At 42.7% G+C, this 25,308-nt stretch overlaps 2 protein-coding genes across 9 annotated transcripts; one reads left to right on the top strand and one right to left on the bottom strand.

Moving 5' to 3' along the window:
- Window positions 1-4,773: 4,773 nt before the first annotated feature.
- ccng2 (cyclin G2) lies at window positions 4,774-13,857 on the top strand. Its single transcript, XM_051413547.1, has 8 exons — window positions 4,774-4,904; window positions 6,433-6,588; window positions 6,822-6,959; window positions 7,168-7,418; window positions 8,126-8,204; window positions 8,374-8,472; window positions 9,457-9,656; window positions 12,059-13,857. The coding sequence occupies exons 2-8, from the start codon at window positions 6,484-6,486 to the stop codon at window positions 12,177-12,179; spliced, it is 993 nt and encodes a 330-aa protein (XP_051269507.1). The 5' UTR covers window positions 4,774-4,904; window positions 6,433-6,483; the 3' UTR covers window positions 12,180-13,857.
- A 624-nt stretch (window positions 13,858-14,481) lies between these two features.
- taf1c (TATA-box binding protein associated factor, RNA polymerase I subunit C) lies at window positions 14,482-24,998 on the bottom strand. Of its 8 annotated transcripts, none has more exons than XM_051413500.1 (15): window positions 24,508-24,998; window positions 23,317-23,428; window positions 22,883-22,932; window positions 21,559-21,654; window positions 21,031-21,098; window positions 20,690-20,940; window positions 20,098-20,229; window positions 19,878-19,995; window positions 19,687-19,758; window positions 19,419-19,554; window positions 18,894-19,022; window positions 18,317-18,515; window positions 18,063-18,200; window positions 16,483-17,879; window positions 14,482-15,327 (listed from the first exon to the last, which is right to left on the bottom strand). In XM_051413500.1, exons 1-15 carry the CDS (start codon window positions 24,667-24,669, stop codon window positions 15,067-15,069), a joined length of 3,321 nt encoding a protein of 1,106 aa, XP_051269460.1. In that variant the 5' UTR covers window positions 24,670-24,998; the 3' UTR covers window positions 14,482-15,066. The 8 variants fall into 8 exon arrangements, with proteins under 8 accessions (XP_051269460.1, XP_051269461.1, XP_051269465.1 ...); XM_051413501.1 differs by having other exon boundaries at window positions 14,482-15,312; XM_051413505.1 differs by having other exon boundaries at window positions 21,031-21,114; window positions 21,559-21,667; window positions 24,508-24,997.
- Window positions 24,999-25,308: the final 310 nt, after the last annotated feature.

The raw sequence follows: 25,308 nt of genomic DNA, 5'->3' as shown, positions 1-25,308 counted from the left end.
TCAGACCGACTTTGTTTTATACTTTTAGAAGACTGAGGAAGTAAATAGAAATTCACAATCAAGAAACTCAAACAGAGAAAGGTTAGGGTGGGAAATATGACAATACCAGTATACTGTAAACCATGCACAGTATAAATTTGTCAACTACCAGAGACTGTGTTTCCATTGTGGATACTATCCCTTTAATATCTCTGGGTGTATTGTGGATAGTGATAAACTGATTAATCAGTCTGCTATTAACTGGGTCAATTATCTGACATTTTAAGATAAACGACATCGGCCGATGTCTGTGCTTATGAGGCCAGTAAACAAAACATATGTTCAGACAGATCTGCTGGCAGCATTGTCAGTGTGGCTGCTGTGGAACCATGTTAGAGCTCCCCCTTTGTGTGTTCTGGGAAGCTGGTGAAAAAGCTGGTTTCAAGCCCTGCACTATAACTCTGCTGTAAACATACAAATTATAGATTATAATTATTATTATACAAACCTTTTCTTTGTTTTGATATCTGCATAATATACCAGCCACCGGAAGCCATGCTCTCTAAATACTGGCATTTGCCATTACAAAACCCATATAGGTCGACCTGTAATTGTGGATGATGTTGAATTTTAATAAGCTTTTCGCACCAATGGGAAGTTCTTTGATCTGCCAGGTATTTCATTGGGGCTAACCAAAGCCAGACATCCCTGTTGGGTCTCAGCAGAAAATGTATTATATAACAATATATATGGATACTGGGATATAAAATGACATGCATTGGGATATAGAAAGTGAATAATTACCCCCCACCCAGATGCATGAAAATACAAAGAAATCATTTGTGTTGGGTAAATATATTTTTCTTCTATCCTATCCTGTTAATAACGTAATAATGTGTGCATGCTGATGTTTGTGCTAAATGTTGCATCAGTCCACTGTTCCTGTTCTAGCAGACCCCAATCACACTGTGGTAACGTTACCTATTTCTTTAAAGAAACTCCATAAGAACAACCTTTGTTTCTGCTATTGCATATTCAGCATAAAGTTACATAATATCCAGCTACGGTTAGCTTTGAATCAAGCTCACTGCAATGAATTCAGTCACCGTCTAAACAGTGAAATCCAACATCTTCTGTTTTCATTGGGAACTACCTTTAACCTCCTCCCAAAAGTCCCATTGTGCTGGAAACCACCGGGCCTCCCCCCGCAGGTGCATTACAAAGCGTTTCCTTCCATTATTACCCGGAATGCAGCTATTGCTTGGAGCTAATTTGACAGCCTGGCGTCGCTAGCAACTAACGTTAGCTAGCGACGCGACGTCGAGCACAAACCAGTATGTAGCTGACATATTTTCAACTTAATGTTGAAAACGTTGGTCACCACCCTCGCTTTGTCTCATGTAAAAGAAGTTGGGGTGCGTTTACGGCAAAGACTGCGCCAACCTACAAAGTAGGGACATTTAAATGGCTGACTCACATCCAGCAAGTAGCCGTAGCCCCGAGCCTTACCTCCCCTGCGAAGCGGAGAAAACCACAGTTGGATTTCATCCGGTCCACTCAATTCCAGGATAAGTAAAGGGGTGAAATCGGGGACCCGTTGTTGAGTTTAATCGTCCATCCCGGCATCCATGGTGCTAAGTATAGGGGAAAAGGGGTTGTTATAAAAAATATATAAAAATAAATGAACGGAATATAGACAGGCGTCTACTTCCGAGGAGGGGACTGGGGGGAGAGACTGGAAGCAGGCTCCGCCCACCTCCAGGCCGGACCAGAACAGTATGTAGTCAGTGGTTGAGCCAATGTCTTCGTTTTTATGTCCCAAACATTACACATGAGATTTACCCAGCTACAACAACAGCTGTTTAGTTCCCACTTCCCCAATTGACTCAATTAAAGTTTAAGCAGCATTACTGGCTTCATATTCACTTCAATTGCTTTGATAAAAAAATGAGAATCAAAGCCATACTTCTTAACAATAAACAGAGCCACACCAGATATCCATTTCCCTCCATGTACTGTCGCCTAAATTCCAGCTCCTTTGCTTACATTATTGTGCCACTGACATGTAGCTCAGTGTTGCATTGTGTTACAGGTAGAAGGGGCATTCAGAGGCTGGGGAATGACTGAGGATGCAGTGATGTGGGCAGCAGAGAAACCCCAGGATGAAGCCAACTGTTCCGTACCTGGGGCTGTATTACAGACACTTTAGAACTTAACTGTTTGGTAACCATGGTAATTAGAGTTAAGATCTGATATAGGAAAAAAGCCATGGCAGATGAACAGTTCCTAAGTCATCTATCTTATACCTCTCTGTCTTTATTTTATGTTTATGCTGCAGTATGTTTTAATTAAAAAAAAACAAAGTTGTTTAGGCCGGTGAGATGAAAATAAAAGTTGATAGGTGATGTTGGTTTGAGTATTATGATTTCCTAACCTGATTTAAGATATGATGAAGTAAGATATGATTCCTAAAGTTAGTCAGGATCTTAGACTCTTCCTGTCTTAACTGAATTCTTGCAAGTTTCTGTAATACAACCCCAGAACTATTCACACAGTCCAAATAACAAACAACATGTCCAGAGCCTTTAAATACAGTCAGTAATAAAAGCATTCATTGCTTGTTTGTGTTTGGATGTACATGAAGAGTACTAGCCATTTCTTTATTGTGACTACAACCTTTAAATGTATGTCAGAATTAAACATTTTTAAGGAAATCTTGTTGCACATAAGAGTGGAGGGGCGAAGAGCATAGGGTCACATGCACAGACTCGGCTGTCTGGGCCTAAAATATGCACAAATAAAAACACAGAATATTGTTGTATTAGTATCAGTATTATAAGGTTGCAATAAAGAAAAAGAAATAAATTATTTTGGAAAGAAGAGGGAAACTGTGACTGAACAGTTAATACTGAAGACACCACTGGCAGTGTTGTGGTAAACAGGAAGTGAAGACAAATGTGCAATTTGTAACATCAGTTTAAAATAAACTGAAGTGGGGTGACTCTCTTTTTACCAGCATATCCCATCATTTTCTTTAACAGTTGCAGATGGCAGAGCTGATCATTGAAAACTGAGAGTTTATTAGAGGAACAAAACATTAGCACAGTCAGAACTACTATTCAGATTCCTTCAATATAAATTCTAGTTTTGCTCATTTAAAACGGATTTCCTTGCTTATATCATTTAGTTCCTCCCAATTACTAGCATTTCTAATTCCCTGGACACTACGGTAAGATCTAGAGCTGACTCTACTCCATTGCTGAAATCAACCCTGGTGCCTTTCCCATTGATTATACTTGCTAATAATAACTATCTCTCTTATATTCCCCCAAATCTCAGGAACTACTATCAGTATTGTGCTTAATCGATACCCTCCCATAAGATAACAAAGGTTGCCCATCCCCCTCCCTGACCACCGTCTTTGTCTTGTAAAGTCCAGATATTTCAGTAAGGTCTCTTGAATGCAGATAACTTCTGGTTTATCGTTTAACTGTTATATATATTTCTCAAACTATTGACCTTTCACAATAAGGCTTCCACAAAGACCATAAAGTTAAATTTGTCCACTATCAAGGTGTTATCTGTTACTGCTTCATGGGACTCAGATTATGCTCCTGTGGTAATCTAGGTTAATGGACAATCCTGCCTCAGTTTATATGAGAATATTTAGGTACTTTCAATGGGACTTATGAGTTTAAAATGAGCCTGGTAAGCTTTATGACATTTTCTGTGATATATTATTTACATTAATAAAGAGTTTAAAATGAATTCTTCTATTTTTCTTTACTTTGCTAACACATTATACAGCATGTAAAAGGTGACAAGAGTTAGGCAATTTTTTATATATAAAACCTACAGTACAGTAAACTCAACCCTGCTTTACATCAAAAATGCATTTGCGAACCCACCCACGCAAAGGAACTCACATACTGTATAGACAAACAGTGATCATAAACCTGAGAAAAAAAGGTCTCTGTGTACATTTGAATGAACACAATGTAACACCAAATATTCTTTTGCAAAATATAGAGTTTATGGTGGGTTTTTTCTGTAACTTTGATTATGATGTAACCCAGAGATCTGTGTTTTTGGTTGCGTGGGCCTACGTTTGGGGATGTAGTGGTTCCTCAATAAAGCAGAACTCCAACATAAAGACGTATTTGCTGACTCCAACTATGACAGTTACTGCTTGGAGAATTCCCTTCGAGGGATGACTTGACGACTACATGAATGGTTTTCTGTTCTTCCTATATTTGTTAATTTCCTCTTAACAACTACTGAATGCAGATTGTTGTCTACCCACTACAAGTTATTTTACTGTATCTGTTTCCCTATGTTGTTAACACTGGAACAGGCTGAGAACCATTTTCACAGACGTTATTTATGACATTTATCATAGAGCTTGCTGAAGACAATAAAAGACACAGTCAAAAGACACTACGTAATGCTAAGATTGCGTCAGGGATCTGTATAACCACGAGCCAATCAAAGCCTTCTATTTTGGGCGGACTATTTGAACGCACCAAATTGCAGCTCGCCGATTGGCTATTGGAAACATCACTCAGATGGGGATCGTCTCATGCGATAGATACGCTGTATTTCGATTTCAGTGGCATTTATCAGTTGACTGAAGATTGATTATCGATCTCAAGCACAAACTTGTGGTCGATAATGTTAGAAAATAAGTTAAAATGATACCAAAACATTAGGGTGCAAGCTGAATTCCTATCGTTGAGCACGAAAGGGGCTGATTTCTTCTTCTCGAACCCAAGCCTTTGATTGGTTGCCACATGTGACGTCGCCATGTGGGCGTGAACGTTGTGAACATCAACAAAAGAGAGAAAAAGGAGAAAGGAGAAAGACGAGAAGGACTCTACGATACAGCAGGACAGAAACAGATATGTGGATTTAACCTGCACTAACAGGTAGAGTAAACCTTTATACATATATTAAAACACTATAATGTACTGACTGAACGTATTTGCTGAACCAACGTTACATTTTGCCTTACACTTATCTCGAAAGAGGAGAGAAGGGAAAAAAAGAGCTGATGAAAGTGAGCGGTCGACAATGGGACGTTATTTTACCCATAATCCTAATTAACAGGAGCTAATGACTCTCCAAAATGAAGAACTTGTCTCTTTTTCTTCTGCATTTAATTTTCTATCAGGCCATTTCGACAGAACTCGTACAGGGAAGATGTTATTAAAGGGTATTTTCTAGTTTCACTATCTGTAAGGAAATAGTGTCATTTATGGCGAGTGCTTCCCTTTTCTTGTCGTAATTTAAAGATCAAAAACAACAGTTTGACGTTAGTTTGCACGTAACGGTATCCTTCCTACAGCTGAAGATGTTTTTCTTCTCGTCTGTAATTGTGTTATTGGTATCCGCTCTACCCGTCTCCTGTTTGTAACACGGTTATATCCATAAGGAGAAACCAACACAAGCTAATTTTGGTAGGTTTAGTGCACCAACAGTCCACTATACCGTCTAAAGCATTAGTTTGGCGTTGATAACCGTTTTGACAGTATCATTTGATAGACCTTTAACGTTTGAGGAATGAGACATATCAGCCCCTCCCCCGCTCTTACAGAGAGGATTTAAAACCATAGCTAGCTGCAGCTAACGCTAGCTTTCTTACTTGTCATCAACTATCTAAAACGGTAAAGAAAGGAGGATTTCCAAACGTGGGGATTATGTTTTTGTGTATTTTAGGTTGGTTATTAACCGGCAGAGCCTTGGAGGAGAAAAAAGCAGTTGTTTTTCGGTCAATAGGACAGAAGGCGTCTACCAGAGGAAATCTGACACCGGAGCCCAGCTGAGGGAAGTGGGCTGGGCTCCGAGCTGTGACCCCCGTTAGGGCTGAGAGCCAATGTAGGCCACTGCTGTACAGTAATAACACACACACATAGCCCGGAGGACAGACTCACCGTGTCTACCAAACATGGATATATATATAATGGCATTTTAAAATATGGCTCGGTATTCTTCTTAATTATTTATAGATATATCCTAAGATTTGTTTTACATAAATTCCTAATATCTGTGAAACCACAGGGGTATGGCATTGTGTCTTCCATGGTTTCTTATTACTCGTGTTACATAAAACAGAAAAATAAATATTCTTGGTACTAAAAAGTAATTTAGGTCTGCCCTTTTTGATGAAATACACTGTTATAATGTCAGAAACTGGGGGAAATGTCGTCCATGGTTTCCCCAAGCTGACATCCTCCACTGTCTTGTTTTGTCCACAACCCAAAGATATTCAGTTTGCTGTCAGAGAGGACTAAAGAAAGCAGGAAACATGAACATTTGAGAGGATTTCTTTCTCTTTTCTAAAAGTGACTCAAAATGATTAGTCAAATGTCAAAACTATTTGAAAGCATGAAACTACAGTTGTGATTTTTGTGGATTGCTCACTGATGTGAACACCTGCTCTCTCCCCTTTTGCAGTGAAAATATTGTGCTGAAAACAAAGACATCCCTTGCTCCAGTGCCAGAGACATGGACGCCTTCAAGCTGATGAAGGAGCTGAGGGTGAATTATGAGCAGGAGGCTCATTATCTCCCTAAAGAGACGGGGTTGAACCTCATCGAATCCACAATGCAGGTGAGCACATTTGACAAAAATGGATCCACAGTAGATTCAGTACGCTGGGAACATTCTCAACATAACCCACATTTAGGGGTATAGATATGTTATTAAAGCTCCCCTTCAGACATGTATTAAGACATAAATAGTTCAAGCTGCAGCTGTAGGAACAGGAACTTATTTTTGAGCTTTTCTGCCAAAATGGGATGAACTGGATTAATCAACTTTGTATCGATGTCTTTGTATTCCAGGATGACCGTCGGATCTCGGCTAAGTGCAGAAATGCCAAAGTGGAGGACCTTTGGAGTCTGACCAGCTTCTTCGGTTACAGCACGCAGACCTTCGTCCTGGCTGTCAACCTGCTGGACAGATTCCTGGCCATGATGAGGGTACGAGACATTCACACGTGATACAACCAGACATACATTCAAACAGGCACTGTAGCTTTTGGTTTTCCTTCATTTAAACAGCAGACGTAGAAGCAAACAAAAAGCAGCCTGAAGTGGGTATTAATACACGGTTGATGTAACCGGGTTCAGCTCAGTGATGTGAAATTGTCGCTCTACCAGTCGTTTACTCACGTGTCGTCCCCCTCAGATCCAGCCAAAGCACTTGTCTTGCGTCTGCCTCAGCTGCCTCAACATGGCGGCCAAAGTGACGGAGGAGGAGTGCAACCTGGCGCCCACCGACGAGCTCATCCGCATCGGCCAGTGCAGGTTCAGCGTGTCCGACCTCGAGCGCATGGAGAAGGTCGTCGCCGACAAACTCAACTTCAAGTCCAAAGCCGTCACTGCCTTAACCTTTCTGCACTTGTACCACCAGATCGTACTTTCACACTCCACAGACAGGTGAGGCCATCACACACAGGGAGTGATCTGTAACTTCATATCCTGTGAAGTCCAGTCCAAAGCACCAGTTTTTAGATTGGTTAGCTTTAGTTCATTGTCATGAAAATCGACAGAATTCCTTTTGCATCAGCTACAAACAACCTTTATTTCTGAATGTGGAAAGCTGGAATTCCTTATTGAGGCTTTCAGGATTTGTTTCACATCTCTGAATGTCAGCATAAAATACCAGAGTTCAGGTCAACAAAGATTTCCCCATGATCTGATTGGTAGAATCTCTCCACACCACTGCTGGTTTGTCACAGCACTTGAAGTAGGGCATCAGTCGACTATCAGCCAACTTTAACGTCTGACTGAAGTGCACTGATAAGATTTGTTGTCTGCTGCCTCTGGCACCAACACCTCACACTTGCATAACCCCGGCACAATGTATTGTTATTAATATGTCCGGCTTTGGTTCCAAACCCAACACACACACACTTAACATTAGATTTGGTTTTTAAAGTGTTTCTGAGTTATTATACTTTTGTCTTTTTCATTAGTTTTTAGTTTAATTTAACTATAATAAACTCGGTTTCCACATACAGATTTTGCATCTTTGGAGGCGACAGTTACACAGGGCTTATTCTCTATATAAACATATGAACGTTTTGATTCTGTCTCGGAAACAGCTCTGACCTGACTCTGTGTGTGTGTGCGTGTTTGAACAGGAAGGAGACTCTGAGCCTGGAGAAGCTAGAGGCTCAGCTCAAAGCCTGTCTTTGCCGGATCTCCTTCTCTAAAGCAAAGGTAAGAATTCACTGCAGGGGTCAACTGTCAGACAGGATTACAGCAGCTCAACAGCCTAATGACACAGTCCCAAATGAGTTTTGTTATGTTGCTGTTAGTTTGACGACAACACTGAAACTCTGCTAACATGTTTCTGTCTGTTCTTCCCTGTCTTTTTCTGTCCTTCCAGCCGTCCGTGCTGGCCTTGTCTCTCCTGAGGCAGGAGATAGAAGCTGTTCGGTCCAAGGACATGTTGGAGATAGCCTATCACATCCAGAGACACTTGAAGGTAAACACAACATAACTTTATTACACAACAACTCGTCCAGGGAGGGAAAGTAACACCTGTGAGAACCCCATGGAATGGAAAAGCACAAGGAAAGGTGTGCTTTTCCAAAACAGAGGCACCAACACTCACAACAGCAGCTCGGGGCCAATTCATTTCAGAGGAGCTGAGGGTCTAAAAGTTTACTTTGATGGAGTCGAGTTGGTATGGGCTCATAATTTCCTGGATCAGATACAAACAGGAAAGGTTTCCTGTTTGTATCTGATCAGAGAAGCCGTAACTCCACAGACATCTACATGACAACTGTATTAACCAGCCATACAGCCTGCAGGCTAACTACTTAGAGTTTACACTCCAGTTTGTGGCTGGGCAGAAGGGAAGTGAACACAACACAGAATCATGGGAAACTGTGTTGGGGGGGCGGGGGGCTGTCTGTTTATTCTTAGCTCGGCTCTGGTCCAAAATTTTTTTCTATTGACGGCTGTGGTTTCGTAAGCTGGTGTCCTGTGTTGTGACGGCAGAAAAGAGACCTTTAAATGCCCCCAGTCACTATGGGATTTCTGTCAACTGTCGAGTGTTTGTGCTTAAACTGGTGATATTTTCGGGCTTTTCCACCCTTCTTTACCCAATTGCCTGAAATCTGAGAAGAGACTAGTGTTTTCCCCCTAAATTGAGTTTTGGATTATTTATTTTTTATCTGCTACAGTGACACTTTCACTTTCCTGCATGTTTGTCGTTCCAACCCTCCCAGCTACAGTATGTACACTCAGGTATTACGTGACCGATAAGGTTTCAGCACAAACCTACAGACGCGGTTTTAACCTGGTTTCTCTTAACCCCGTGACCTGGAAAAAGAAACCAGGGATCCATTTACAGGAACCCTTTTCAAAGTGATTACATGATCTTAAACCCACTGATGTTAGTCAGTTAGTGAACAGGGCTGATGTCCAAACAGCTAAATCAAACTGCTGTGTGGTTTGGTTTCAGATTGTGGATGACGAGCTGCGGCTATGGAGTGAGCGTGTGGCGCTGTGCCTGTCGGACTACGCCTCCCCCGAATGCAGCAAACCCAACCACAGGAAGTTGCAGTGGATAGTGTCGCGGCGGACCGCCCAGAACCTGCACAGCCACCGCAGCGTCCCCGAGCTGCCCACCATCCCCGAGGGCGGCTGGGATGAGAGCGAGAGGTCAGAGCCCCAAATATACCTGATCAAAATACTAACTCTGTCAGGACCCCAAAAATGCCTGTGTGAGATACTCGGTCAGATAGAAAAACAAACCTGAATAGGATACCAAAATAAACAAATTAATAGTAAAATAATTACTATAAATAAATACTAAAAGTAAAATAAGTGATCACATCCTTCACATAAGATTTAGTGCAAATATAGACAAGTGCAAATATTGATCCAAGGATTTTAAGAGTTAACATTTAGTCCTTCAACTAACCACAACTAGAAGTACTCAGCCCAAATAAAATAAGGGATGAAAATACCAGTCTCACATTAAATGAGTAGATAAAAGATGTAAGAACAATAATTTGGCAAGACTAACATTCACTGTTAATGTTGAACATGAGTTAATGGTTTCTGATACTTGGTGCAACAAACACACTTCAGACCAAACTTCAACAGTCAGACTCTGAGTTGCTTCATTGACAGTGGATCATGTTAGTTTCACTTTTGATCCTGATGCAGATGGCAGACGGCAGACAGACATCATGAATTAGCTCACAGCAAACACTCCTGAAAACACCAGAGGCATTTAAAATTAAAAGGAAACTGACACACCCTGTGTGTCACCACACACACCTGGAATGTTTACATTTGTATAGCAACAGTGCAGTGACAAACACTGTAAAAAGTCTGTCTGAGGTTGACTTGGATCAGCTGGACGTGTCTTAGGGGCCGCCACACGAATACGTTTTTTTAGAATCCGGATAAATACTGTATCGTATCGGCCTCGCGTCCAGATGGATACGCCGTTTTTGGGGTGTGAAAACGGTATTTTTTGGAAACGGGTACCAGAGTGGGAAAACGCCGGATTGCCAGGAGTTGTCTGGACGGCGATAACGGATAAGCCCCGCCTCTCTCTAGCCTTTAATCTCCGCCGCTGCTAGACACGTCATAACAACAACAACAACAACAATGGCAGACTACTACTACTTGTTTGTAAACAGCGCATGCTCCATGGCTTCTCTTCCGGCTTTAGTGGCATATGTACTACAGCGCTTTGGGTCGTTTCAGTGAATCAGTGTGAACGCAGATATTTCGGGAAACGACGCCGTGTTTAATTTTTCTCGAAACAACATCGTATTGGGTCAGGCCGCGTATTCGTGTGGACAGGCCCTTAACTTCACTTGTAAAAACTAGGACTGGAGTAAAGCTCACTAGCATATTAAATGATAGCTTTTGAGTATGGGCATTTTTTATAGTGTGCAGTAACACTCCTGTTGCGGCAACCAGCTGTGCAGAAACACACAAGTTCCTGATATGTTGTAACAACATGACACACACACACACCCTCTGACTGTCTGAGCTTGTCAGGGCCTCTCATATCTTGCAGCACCGTGCGATCGGGATCTGTGCGAGGCACCGCTCACGTCCCACTGACAGACGTTTCCATGACGTCACATGAGGCCCCAGTGCCCTACCTTTATTGTAACATGGAACTTTTTTTTCCTGGGTGTGTGAAAAGATGGAAGTAAACACGAAGACGTTACCCAGCTGACTCCTGTAAACATTAACCCACAGACAGCTGCTCATCATCACGCCTGTTTAAATCCTTCTTTTATAACGTTTCATTTTACACCTTAACTTTCTGCCCAGACTCAGCAGATGTTAACACACCCACAGCTGAGTCACACTTTAACTGTCGAGTCAGAAGATGTGATCAGCTGATGATAGATGGTCTGTTTTTTTTCTTCTTGCTGAATTGTGTAAACTCCCTGCCTTTTGTCCTAGTGTGACGTAAATGCTAACAAGTTCAGGAATCATAAAGAGGGCAAAGTGATGCTTATTGTATCGTTGTACTTTGGTTCATCCATATTTCTTACTCATATTTTTTTTAGTCCTTCAAACATCAGAAATCATGACCAATATCTGCCACAACTTAAATCTTCAGTTTTGCCTCTGTCTGATCAACACTCAGAAACTCAATGTAAACGTAGTCGATTTAAATGTATTTATTTAAACCTGTTCATGCCTTTTTTAAAAAACATAAAAATAAATAAAAATATTGACGACTGTCAGAAAAAAAGACAATTTTGGCTGAATAAATGACAAATTGTTCATTTTCTGTTTGTCGACTAATCGTTTGTCAGCACTTTTCAGTATTGATATAAAGAACTCAAACGACGAGTTGATTAATCAATTAGTTGTTAATTATTAAATGAATTGCCAACTTTTTCATAAACAAGATGTTCACATTTTCTGATTTCCGCTTGTCCCGTGAATATTCTCTGGTTTCTTTGGTCCTCTATCACAGTAAACTGAGTATCTGGGTTGTGGACGAAACAGAATCAGCTGTGTGTGTAAAGCTCTATACGGCTGTGTATAGTGACAGTATGTCCCTGTTTGTGTCTCTACAGCGAGGACGCCATGAGTTCAGGTGAAGAGTCTCTCAGCAGTTCTCTGGGCAGTGATGCCGAAGGGCGCTTCTTCCCTATGTACCTCCGCCGCCCAAAATACCACCAAAACCTCCACGCCTGACGCCTCTGCCGCCACGTGCCTTGCCGTCTCCACCCCCAACCTCTTTGCTTTATCCTATGTTTTTAATTTATTGTTGTCATAAGCTCCGGTGCTGGTGGAGAATTGCACAAAAACAGGCAGCTGAGCAGTCCGGACTCTTCCTGGTAGACTTGGTAGATTTTAGTTTGTAGATGTAGTGTGTTGGTGCATGAGATGTCACATTCCAGGACGCAAGATTTTATGGGTGTACAAGTGATGTTATATGAAATTTAGACTCGTGCAGTCTGGTCTTTATGATGCTGAGCTAGCAGTCAGATAAATAACATCTCAGTGCTGAGGCGTCAGTTCAGACCAGAAATGGTTCAGGTTATCGGCAAGAAGGAAATGAGCTTAAACATGTGGTGTTTAATAGACTGTTATTAATCTAAGACTGTTTTTATTAAGGGTGAGGATGAGTTTTCCTGATGTACAGAAGCTGAGTGGCTGCAGGCTCGCTGATCTTACTATCTTGATGACAAATTATGCCATTTTTGGTGCTCATATTTATAGTATAGGATAGTTGCTCAAAGAAAAGCACATTGATAACAAGATGTCCTTCAATCTGCTACCTTGAGATCAGAATTTTCTCATGTTGCAAATTCGGTGAAACGGGTCGAGTTCTCAACTGAAGCTCACAGCCTCATTATTAACATTAGCTCCAAATGTTAGGGGATCAAGCTAAACGGATTCAAAAAGGTACAATGACATTCTATCAGTGCTCAAGCCTGCTCATGTGTTGGCCTTTGTGGCCTGTTGGTCTGGAGATAAATGACTTCAACGTGAACTAGAGGTCTTCACAAGTTTGCCTGGGACCTGACCTGAGGCCTGGCCCAGTTCCAAACTATATTCAGTCTAATCAGGCCTCTTATTATCTTGCCTTATTATCCTCGAGTGCATCTTAGATCTTTGTGTCCCACGTATCGGTTTCAGTTATAAAGACTTCTGAAGTAAAGTACCGAAGGGATATTGAAGTCTTTATCTGGATCACAGGGTTGAAAACTAAATTTGAGCATAGTTTGTCGTTTAAGATAACTGCGTTGTGATGTTGATATGACAAACTGTTGGCGAGCTCAGCCACTCTCATCTTCTGTAGTCAAGTTCATTTGCACAGTTTTCTTTTCTCTCATTTCAAGTGTTAAATGGACAGACTGGAGGTCTGGGTTTGAATCTGAAGGGAAACATGTTAGAAACTGTCCGGCGAATCCTTCGTTGTCGGGGCAATGGGGTGAAGTGCCTTGCTCAAAGGCAGCAGGGAGAGAGATCTGAATCAGCCTGACTTTCCCCTTCAGATTCCAACCCCGCTGACACCACAGGGTGCTCAGAAACAAATATTTAACGAGTGTGTGTTTGTGGATGTGTGTATGTACGACCCTGGTTAAAAGTCAAAGTTGCCAATTTTAGTATGTAGCTTCAAAAAAAAAAAGAATGGTGTTTTGAAACTGTTTAGAGAGAATGTTGTATGAACCAATAATGCTGACAGTGTCAAAAAAGTCTAAAAAATGTCAAAAATGTAAGAAAATGTCAATACAAAAACATGTAAAACTGTAAATGATGTACAAAAAAAAACTGTTAATAGTTCTTTGTAGATATTAAGTTATTTATTCTCTTTTTGTCACCTGTACTGAAAAAAAGAAAATCTTATAAAAATCTTATTTTTTAATCTGTTGTCTCTGTTTTTCTTCCATCATGTCTGAAAACAACAGCCAGCCTCTTGGTTTCATTTTCTAAATCAAACTGAAACTGAAACTGAATGACGCAGATACATAACCTGGTTTATTTAGAGACTGATGTTGCTCTAATTGGATGATATTTGTTTTATTGTGACAGAGTACTAGGGCCATTGTTAGGATTTCCAGAAGACTGGTAATATTCTGAGAAAAATTACTAGTAAATATGAGAAATAGTTTTCTAAAAGTCAATGATTTTGCTGTTGCTTTGGACAACAGAAAGTAATGATATAAGGGATTAATTTAAACTGATGTAATGACATCTGTGCTAATAAGGTGTGTATTGGTCAAATATACACTTCAGTATTTACAAAGTGCCTTATTTCACCACTAGGGGTCAGAGCTGCTGGGACACTTCCTGTATACTAAACAACTGAGCTAAGAGAAGGGGGGTGGGGGTGACCGCCCCTTACTACATATGACATATCTTCTGGATTAAGTATCAAATAGCTGAACTTTCTCAAGAGATTTTTTCCTTCACGTGCTCCTTTTTCTCTTTGAGAACTGACTGTAGAGCTACACCATGTTCCTGATGTTAATCAATGAGAACCCAAGTCTTCTTTGAGTGGTGGTTTTATTGAGAAAATCTCTTTTGTGTTTAGAAAAGCAAATGTAGAAAAGTTTCATAAATAGAATTTATCACAGTGAGCGAGGTGCACTTTCATTTATCAGTAAAAAAAAAAAACTGAGTAATGTCTGAGAAACTGTATTGATGGAGAAATACAAAACAAAAATAAGATTTCACTTTCAGAATGAATCATCAGCTCAGTTATCTGCAGCCTGACCGACTGCTCAGATCACCAGACACTGCTTGTTCCTTACAGTACTGATACACACAGACAGACAGACAGACACACACACACACACACCAAAGACAATAAATTCGGCTCAGTCCTACCAAATGAAACGTGGTCCGTGTTCTTCTCCAGAGCTCTTTCTGTGATGGATCCTTTTCCAACATGCATTCAGTTTATCCTCCTCCATTAGATCCAGTTTGCATGTTCAATTTCTGTAAGTACGATCCCAGCGTATAATACTTTTATAGATCCAAAGGATTTACTAATCCTGACCCAACTTAAGAAGCCAAGCCTTTTTTTCCAAACGATACGCCTCTCTGCGTGACGGACAGACCGACCAACCAGTCAAAATCCCATTCGAGATTTCTTCTTCTTGGGTTGCGAGGCCTGCGACAGCCCCAGTCGACCCTGTGAACTTTGGGACTGGGACAGGGACTGAGAGAAGCCGGACCAAACCAAGGTGTCCTGGGAGAGGTTCACCCTATGGCTTCTCTGAGGGACAGCCTGGGAGCTGCGGAGCTGAGAGGAGAAGGCCACAGGTGGAGGTGAGGGGTGCACGGTGCTGCCCTCTTCCAGGTAGTAACTATCATGCTGCAAGGGCTCATCCTGGAAACAGAGTAAACAATTGTTGTGAGTGTAAAACCAAACTGTATTTCTGTGTTTTGCTTCTGGTCTAAGAACCATGTAGTAGCAAAGTCTGACTCTTGTTGCTCATCATTCCTCCCATCCCTATTGTCAAACCAAAAGACAAAAATGCCCCAAAAAGGGCTTTTTATAAAGGCCAATGCTGCTGGTTTCATGTTTGAGCTGTTAACAGGCAGCTGTGGCTCAGAGGAAGAGCGGGTTGTTCCTTAATCGGGAGGTTGTGGGTTTGATCCCCGGCTCCTGGTGCCACATGCCACACGAAGTATCCTTGAGCAAGATACTGAACCCCAAATTGCTCCCGATGCCGTGCATCGGTGTGTGAATGTGTATGATTGTTAGTTTCTGTTCGATGGACTTTGCCATCACTGAGTGAATGTGTGTGAAAGTGCTTTGAGTGGTTGGAAGACTAGAAAGGCGCTATACAAGTACAGGTCCATTTACCATTTAACCAAAAAGAATTTTTAAAAAAAAGGACCAGTGTGTAGATTCAGATTGCAACCAACTGAATACAGCTCAGCCTTCCAAGCATGTAAGAGAAACTCCAGTGGCTGTAAAACTGTAGAAACATGGTGGCTCAACAACGAGCCCCGTAGAAGAGGAGCCGCTCCCTCTGTAGATAAAAACTCACTGGTGTGCTCTCTATGGCAGGACAGTGTTTCAGTAACTTGGCTTGGACAATAGCAATACTGGGTTATTACATTGATGACTCACCGATAACTATACAAAACACGCAACTTTATTCACTGACTTTGGTGAAACTGGATCATAATTTATAGAGTAATTATTTCTGTCTTCCCTCTGATGTCCTCCACCTGCTCTGCTTCAACTTTCATTTTCACTTTGATCTATGGAATTTCTAGATGGAAATATAGCCCTTGTTGTTCAGCTGCTTTGTTTTTGGTTTCTCCAGTTGAAGAAACAATTGGACAATCAGAGCTTTGGAATGGTGCCATCATCTCCCAGTTACCTAACAGTAATAACTGTTAAAGCGACATATTTCTGTCATGGTGATAGAAGTTAACTGCTCCAAGCAACCACCACCACAGCTTTTGTGTCAACTGGACTGTTGTTAGGTGCACAAATATTACAGTACTGAACACATCACCTGTCTCTTACCTGTTGTGCAAACAGAGAGCTGAGGTAGCGCTCGCCTGGATGTTTGTTCCTCCTCTGACTGGCCGGTGTGGAGTCGGGTCTTGGAGTCTGGGACAGGGAAAGGGTGCGGGAGCTGCTTGGGGTCTCCTGCTCACCTTTTTTACCTTTAACAGTTTGAGGTGTGGCCGCCGGCGTGGCAAATGGAGAGTCTGTTTGCACGGTGCTGGCTGTCGCGCCTCTTGGCGTCCCATGCTCCAAAAAGCTCTCCAACTGGGACGCCGGACCTTCCGAGTCTGACTGCGCCCCCCGGCTTACCTCAGAGGACCAGTCTGAGAAGTCGTCAAGCTCTGACTGGTAGCTGGATGAGGAGAAGCTCGCAGACAGCTCCAGGAGTGCACCAGCGGCTCTCTTCGCCGCCTTCTCCTTCCTCCTCTTCCTCCTCAGAGCCTGCATCTTCTCCTCCCTGTTCAGCCCCAGCTGGTCGTTCCACCATGCCCGCCACGCCTCCACCCCCTGCCAGGACAAAGTCAGACGGTGGCTGAGCTGATCTGTCCAGACTGCTGTGTCCACAGGATCTGGCACTGGTACTGCATCCGGAGCCTCGAGCGACGCAGAGACTGCGCTGTGGACCAGCAGTGAGCGTTTGGACATGCACGCTCTCAGATCCCGCCTGAGGCTTTGTACACGCTCCTCTTCTGTCGAGTCTCTCGCTTCATCGACAGACGGGTTGAGGAGGCTGTCGGTTGGGATCGTGAAGTGCTGCAGGCGGTGTGGGCGGGGCTTCTTTTCACGACTCTTTTGCATCAGTTTTTGGAGCCAATGTTTCCACGTGACAAGAGTGCTGACGCTGAGCTGTGCTGGAGTCTGGAACCTAGAGGGACCAACGTGACTCCCGCTGCTGATTGCTTCCTTCACGCTACTAGGTTCTACGTTGCCGTTATTTTTACCCACCTTTCCATCTTTCACACCTGCGTCCAATTCGTCCTCCTGATCCTCTGAATCATTGTTGACGACGACCCCCAGGAACAACTGCTTCAGGTATTTACGTTTCCCTACTGCCTCTGACTCCTCAGAGGAAGAGTCAGAGTAAATGTTCACGCCTCGCTGCTGCCTCTCTGGTGTTTCAGCAACAACTCTCTGCGCAGTCGGACCCTGAGTTGGTCCGATTAGATCCTCGTCGCTCGAAGTGGCATTTATAACCAGCTGAGCATCTGGTTGACGCTGCTCTGCAGTTTTCCTTCCTGATGTTGTGGCTTGTGACGACGGTTCGTTCTCTGCTGCTGGAGGTCGAGAGTTGTCCGGCTGCTTGGGCTCGAGGATCTGGTAGAAAATATCTCCCGCCTCCGTCAGCTGTAGGATACAGACACACTCCTCGCCACCTGCTTCTCTTCCTCCTTTATTCTGGATACAAGTCAGACCTGAAACCAAAAAATAATAAACAAATAAACAAAAAAGGTTCAGCCACCTCACATATGTTAGTTTCAAAATAAAAAGCAGACAAATCTGGCAACTATGACTATGTCGGCAGGACTTTTGACACCTTCTTGAATATTACAACGTTCTGAGTGGATCACTGTCTGTGTCCCCTCGTCTATCCATACCTCCGGCAGGTGAGGACAATCTGTTGGTTGCAGTGTCCAGGCGGTGAGGGATCTGGACTGGAAGGTGTTTCAGACTGTCTTTGGGTCTGAGCAGAGCCTGAGGAGGACCTCTACTGAAACAGGCCTCTGCTCTGCCTCCTGAACACAAACCCACAAAAAAGGAGTTTTATACAGATGGTTAGTATGAAGCCTGAATGCTTGAGATTATTCGATAAATTTGATTTGCTCTCGTCACACTGCCCCTATAGACTGACCTGAGTACTGCAGCAGTGTGATTTCCTGAGAACTCTGGGAGCCCAACAGGACCTTTGTGGTCCTAGCCCTGTCCACTGCTGAGCCAGAGGACGCGGAGCCTGGAATCACGTGACAAAACATAGGGGGGGACTGCATCATGTGATCCCACTTGAGCATGGGCACGCTGGGGAATCGCTCGTCCATGATGTAGGCTGAGTACTGACAGACACACAGAGAGAGAGAGAGAGACAGAGAGAGATCAACTTAATTAGTTCCAAATTGTTAGAGTATTGAGTTTCAGTATTAGGAGGAAGTAGCTTGAAAATGTTTAAATGTGAAGTCAGTAGTTGTTTTAATGTGTATTTAAATCAACATTTCATATCTTCCCTTCCTATTCAGTTTCAAGTTGAATCTACAGGTTGTGAACATGAATTAGGCAACCCTCAAAACAGAGTCTTCAAAGGGTTAGCCTAGGGTAACAGTTACCCTAACCCTGTCTTGACACATTTAGTATTTTTGGAAACTTTGGGGTCGGTACTAGAATTTTAAATGAAGTTCTGTGTGTTTGCTTGCAATAGTGCGTGAATATGAATGTACCTGAGTGGTGATGAGGTGGTGGAAGGAGTGGACGTCTGCCAGATATCTGGACAGGATGAGTCTCTCCCCACTGCGACAGTCTGAGGCGTTGCTAATACGAAACAGAGTGTGACCACTGACAGGACTCTCCTGCAGGGGCGGGGGGGAGAGGATGGGTCCGAGGTGTGAGGGAATGAGGCAGGGAGGAGATAAAACATGGATCAGGGAGGTGAAAGAAAAAGGGATGTTGAGATAGAGAATGAGGAAGGCTTCTTGAACACTTGGTAACAATTTGCACTTTAGCTTATGAAACCATGCTAGAATCACACACTATCAAGAAATCCTGTGGCTAGTCGTTGTTTTCAGATCATACACAAACCACACAATCAAACAGAGACCCTCACTGCTTCTTTAAAAAGGCATCAACCATCATTTATACGTCCAAACTAAACTCAGTCTTGTGCACACTGAAATGGTTCTCTCTCTCTCTCTATATATATATATTTTTTAGACAACCACCCCATTACCCACATCCCCTTGTCTCACCCTGATATCTGTGAGCTCCACCCCTGTCCGGTCGGCGTACAGCATCACTCTTGGGTGGGCGGAGAACTCGCACCAACGCCATGACGAGTTGGTGTTGAAGTACAGGTTGCTGTCTTCCTCCCGAACCTTCTGCATCCTGATGGGGCAGAGTGTCACGCAATGTTAGTTTGACATCTGACTGGACTTGAGACAGAAAACATCTCTTTTCATCATCTATCTGTTAGAGGAATCAGTAAAAACCTTCTTGGATAAAAACAAACTTCCTCACCCTCTCCCGACAGTCCACAGCTTTGCCACTCCACTCTCACTCGCGACCAGAACTTCACCTAAAACATGAGGACTGACGATACACGGCAGAGAGGACAGTTCTTCAGTTGCACCATTTTCAAGCACAGGAAAAACTGCAGAGGGAATTCTCCCACCCCACAGCAGAAATGATCCTTCCTAATGATCTCTCACCTGACACTGATGCAGGTCGCGACCTCTTTGGTGTTGATGACTTGTAGCAGACGTGGCTCATTTGTTTCGCTGAACCTCCAAACTCCGCACAGGCGATCCGACCGCACAGCAACACAACCTAAAAACAACAAACACACAATATCAGACTGCATAGCCTGGAGGAAATTATAAAACCACAGTACACTGCTGATGACATTTCTAAATATTTGCTTGCTCTTACAATCGTTGAACAGGGAAGCAGAGCTGATCTGTCTGACGGGGCCTTTCAGTTGGAAGCTGAACGGGTCTCTGCTGCTGGCGTCGACGCAGGAAGAATTTCCTCTGTGGTGCTGCAGCTCCACTCTGTGGAAGTCTGAAGGACTGCATTAAGGAACAGAACCAATGGAAACACACATCATGGTGTCCTTCTCCTCTACCTCACATTTTATTGTTTGATATCAGAAAAGCATATTGTATCTCAACCCTGAGCCACTTTTCTATTCCTTAATCCAAAGATAATAACTGATAAATTAGCTGTTGGTTGCATAAAACAACAATATGGTCAGGTAGCGGGTCCTCTTCTATGGAGACCACAATGTTGAACCACCAATGTTTCTACAGTAGCCCAGAATGGACAAACTGAACAGTGGCTCTAGACAGGACCTGTCACGTTTCACAGCCCCTGTAGTCTCTCCCACCCATTTGGAAGAGGGGCGGTGTTCAGTTGGTTGCCAACTGCGACTTCACCATTGGATGCCATTAAATCCTACACACTCGTACTTTAAAAAGGGAAAGCTTTAAAATTCCAGTATTTCATCTGATCTGCAGGATACTGAGGCAGTCGAGTCCCTGGTTGCTGGGATAGAGGAGACAGCCATGCTGAGAGCCGCTACTGCTCTGTGAGAAAGGGACAAAGGCCAGAGCGCCCCCTGTGGCTCCTTCAGAGAACACCAGGCGGTCTCTCTGCTCTGTCAGCTCCTCGTACAGCAGAGCACCCAGCAGCTGAGGAGGGATGGCGTGCACCACGTCCGACAGCAGGGCGCTGTACCCAGCCACTGCTTTGGAGGAGTACGACTGCTGACATCTGCAAAGAAGATGTAAAATGACGTAATAAAACACCGATCAGACCGCAGGAGATATTGATTGATTACACCAATCAGTCAGGTCCACTCACATTTTAATATTCAGCATGTCCAGGAAGTTTTTCACCTTCCACATGTTGACTGAATCCCTCCGCCGTTTCTGCAAAACACACATTCTGATGATACACACAAACAATAAAAAATAAAGATAAACGCTGTCTCCAGCTCAGAGAAGGTTTATTTCTCTGTTTCTACCTTTTGTACTTTAATAATGTCAATGATTGATTAATCACCACTTAAATAACAACATATACTACTAGCAATTTGGGGTTCTTTTATTTTTGTCAACTTGTGATTGGCTGCTAAAATGTCCATCTCCGTATTTTATGGAGGCCTTTAATGATTGTTGATCAATAACGCTGGATGCTGATGAGGGAACAACAGAGCGGACGAGTAAGATATGGCAACAGAACCACTGGAGATGTAAGAACTCTTAAGGACCTTAATAGTATTTTTATCTTTTCATACAGAGCCAAAACTGACATCTGTAAATTGTTTACTGCATCCAAAAAACAACAAACAAAGTTAACAAATGAAAATAAAGTCTCTGTTAAACTCACCCCTCTCGTTCGTTGTTTAAAGTTGAAGTTTTCACCCAGAATTTCACCCATGCAGCCAAAGGCATCTTCGCAGTGATCCACGAAAAAGTTCTGCATCTAAACGCAAAACCTGTTTATAGACCCCAACATGCAGAACAAAAGGCAAAAAACAAACAAACAGATCTGAGGCTGCAGAGCTTGGTTGTGTTCACACCAATTCTGTTCATTATGAATCTGATCTGACTGGTTTGGGTGTTCATTCTGTTTATTACATTATGAAGGACACTGTGTGAGAATCGTCACATTGCATTGTTTTTCTAATGGGTTCTCTCTATGGATGCTCTTAAAGTCTTAAGAAACAGAAACACTCCAGCTTATCGAAGCAATGTGCACTGTGCTGACTAATTTTGGTAGGTGCCAGTTTATGAGAAGTTACAGTAGCTTATATGTAAGATAGTACGGTATAAACATGAAATATAACTAGGGCTGGGTATTGTTAAGAAGCTCACGCTTCGGATTTGATTCTTTAGGTCACAATTCGATATCGATTTAAATGCTTCGATATCGATTCAGTGCCGACTTCAACAACTCCAAAACCGCTGTCTTTACCTCTGTGTACAGCTTCGGGACGGCGATTTCTGTCACTTGTTTGCGTGTTGGTATGGTGTATCATGGTTACAGTGTGGATATCATCTTCTTAAAACCCCCCGTTTTCCACGACACTGTACGTTCGTAGGTCCTTACATATGAAGACGGCCACAGACTCAGCAGTTTGCAAAGGAAGGATCTGTCGAGTTGCGTCTCTTTTGAATCCACAGGTTTAGCCGTGGGTTGCTGCAGAGCATCTGCATGGTGTCAACTTAAGTGGTTGCGCAAATTAGTTGTGTTATTGCAGTATTTTAGTACTGCCTGGCACAGCTTACACAATACCTTACTTTTGTCTATTTCCTGTGTTCGGGGTTTACACTGGAATATAAAATGACTCCAAACATCTGCTTTTAAAGTTGAAGGCGCTGGTTTAACACTGCTGCTACCTGCTTCGGTTGCCATGTTGTTGTTGTGTGGTCGAGTGCGGCCCCCGTCCGTACAACGCAAATCACACAAAAGGTGTTGCTCACCTTGCCCGCACTGGCCAGGGGCTTGAATCGATTCAGAGGATGTAATGAATCAATACTGAATTGGGAAAAAATATATTGCAATGCATTGATGAATCGATATTCTTACCCACCCCTAAATATAACAGCGTACTGCAATACCCATTTACGGGTTAAAGCAGTACAGAGCACAAATGTCTTCCATTTCAGACTATCTAAGGGTTTGTTATGTGCTAAACTGTTGCACTCACATGTTCTGTGAAGTCCAGTGGATCTGGAGGCGTTGAAGGCCAAAGCACAGCTGGAAAAAAATATAGTGTAAAAAATATAACTTAAACTTAAATAAACAGGCAGAATGTTTACAGTTCCTCCAAGATGATTTAATAAATATAGGAAAAAAAACTGAAGGAGAATTTTGTGTTATCTCACTGTTTAATTTGTCATTTGTTCTTACACTATATTCCCCTATGCTGCTGTGTCTAAATTGAATTTCTCCTACGGGGGATCAATAAAAAGGTACATCTGATCTTATAATATTATATTATTATATTCTTATCTATAACCATCTATTCTCAAGATTTGCCCTGCACCAGTGCTCCAGATCTGAACTGAAGGGTGGAACAGGCACTGCTGTCTGAGACCTTAACGACCTCCAGTAAGGTAAAACCAGCTGTCAGGGACTCACAGTTTTTTGGGGGCAGGAGGGGAACCGGTACTGGTTCAGTGTGACACCACGTCTCCCCTCTGACCTGATGTCTGGATGTAAATGTCGAGCTGGAGAGAGGACCAGAGCTGCCCTGAAATCATAAACACAAAGAATAAAGAAGTGTGACAGTACAGATTCAGCACAGATGACACGTTCACACTGCTGATCCGGTCCAATAACCTAAAGCTAGAGCTGCAACAATTGGCTGATTACCGGTCGGCTATTAAAGTAACCGCCAACTATTTTGATAATCAATTAATCGTTTTAAGTAATTTCTCAAGGAAAAAGAAAATTCTTTATCCTTCTTTAGTCCTCGATGACAGTAAACTGAATATCTCTGCGTTGTAGACAAAACAAGACATTTGGAGACGTCAGTTTGGGTTTTGGGAAACGGTGATTTGAGATTTTAGACAATTTAGATATTTTATAGAGCTAAGAAAAGAAATTGATATGAATTTGAACTCATGTTTTATTGCAACTGGTGTGTCCATCTTGGCTATTGACAGTGATGACTACTGAATAAAGACAGTTTGGGATAAATATTGTTAAATAGTTATAAACAAATAGTTACAGTATCTGTTTACCCGATGAAATATGGTACTATTAAATAATATTCTTCTCTGGATCAAAGTAAAAATAGTTCCTTTCTTATAATCCAAACCAAATCTAATAGTCAATTTAGGATTTTACAGCAAGAAGCAAGAAGTAACAAACCCTTAAATGTTGAGACCTATATAAACTTTAATGCTGCAGTTGGTAATTTTTATGAAAATATGTTTAGACATATTGGCTGAAACTTTCACTACAGTCAGAGCCCAGAAAGACAGCTGACTGCTGAGGCTCATTCCCAGGGGGCCAAATACCGATGCTTTGGGACTCTATGAATGAAACTCAACAATCAGCTATCTTTCTCGGCTCTGATTGGTTGTTTTTGTTCAGGCCCGGTGGATTCTTGTGAAAATACCACCAGGAGCAGTAGGAGGAGCCAGAGGAACCTGATTTATACACAGGTTATCGGTCTCATGTACTACTGTCAGCAATATTGACAAAAAGTTAGTTTTTAGAAGTGACCTACTGCAGCTTCGTCACAATCTAAGGTAGCTTCTCCATATATCATATACAGTCATTTATTAACATTAGTCAGTAGTGTCACGCTGACAGCTGACCCACCTGCGGTCTGACTCGGTCGTAGCAGCCCCAGTTCCCAGCCGAGTGTTTCAGGACCGAGTCCGGCGGTCCGCACTTGTAAAACGACGGAAAGAGCTGCTGTGGAAATTGGTAATCCATTTTATTTGTCATAAACGAATTCAAATAACCGGCGGGGTTTCTCATGGTATATGCGTCGCTGTCCCTTCACTCTCACTGCGTCTGGGAACAAGTCTGAACATGTTGTTCTCCGGCTCGGCTAACGCTAGCTCCCCCCAGCCCCTGCTGCTAGCTAGCGCCAATAAACACCCCCCCTCTTCTAACCGCCATGACACGCGCTCAGCAGCACAAACTACAAGCTGCACGCGTCCAAGCAGACAGAGTAGTCCGAAAACAAACCAAATTGTGGTAAAATGATCCAAAATGATCCAAAATGATCCTCAGTGCATCGGCCAACACGTGCAGACTGGCGACCAGAAAACCATACTCAAGCTCGCGCTTGTGAGCGTGGGGTAACGACAACTTCCGGCGGGTGGGATTTTAGTATTTTCGTCCCCCGGAAGTAACTTAAGTGGCAGTGATTGGAGAGAAAGAGGAAGGTTGTTCTTGCCAAACCGACAACATATCGAGACATCATGTAAGAAAACAGTAGTTAAATAAAGAATAAACATGTGACAGGGTCTTCAATTCTTTCCACTTCAGTATCATGTAGGGATAACAATGACATGCCGTTAAATGCTCCAAAATGTTTACATTTTTCTGCTGTTTCCAACAAGGATTCATTCCCTCATGTGTTTACATTTCTTTGTTGATTACCCCTATCAA

The sequence above is a fragment of the Dicentrarchus labrax genome, unplaced genomic scaffold (genome assembly GCF_905237075.1).
Source record: "Dicentrarchus labrax unplaced genomic scaffold, dlabrax2021, whole genome shotgun sequence".
In the NCBI taxonomy this organism is placed as follows: domain Eukaryota; kingdom Metazoa; phylum Chordata; class Actinopteri; family Moronidae; genus Dicentrarchus; species Dicentrarchus labrax.
Note: the sequence above shows the minus strand (reverse complement) of the source record. Positions and strands in the feature narration are given on the sequence as shown.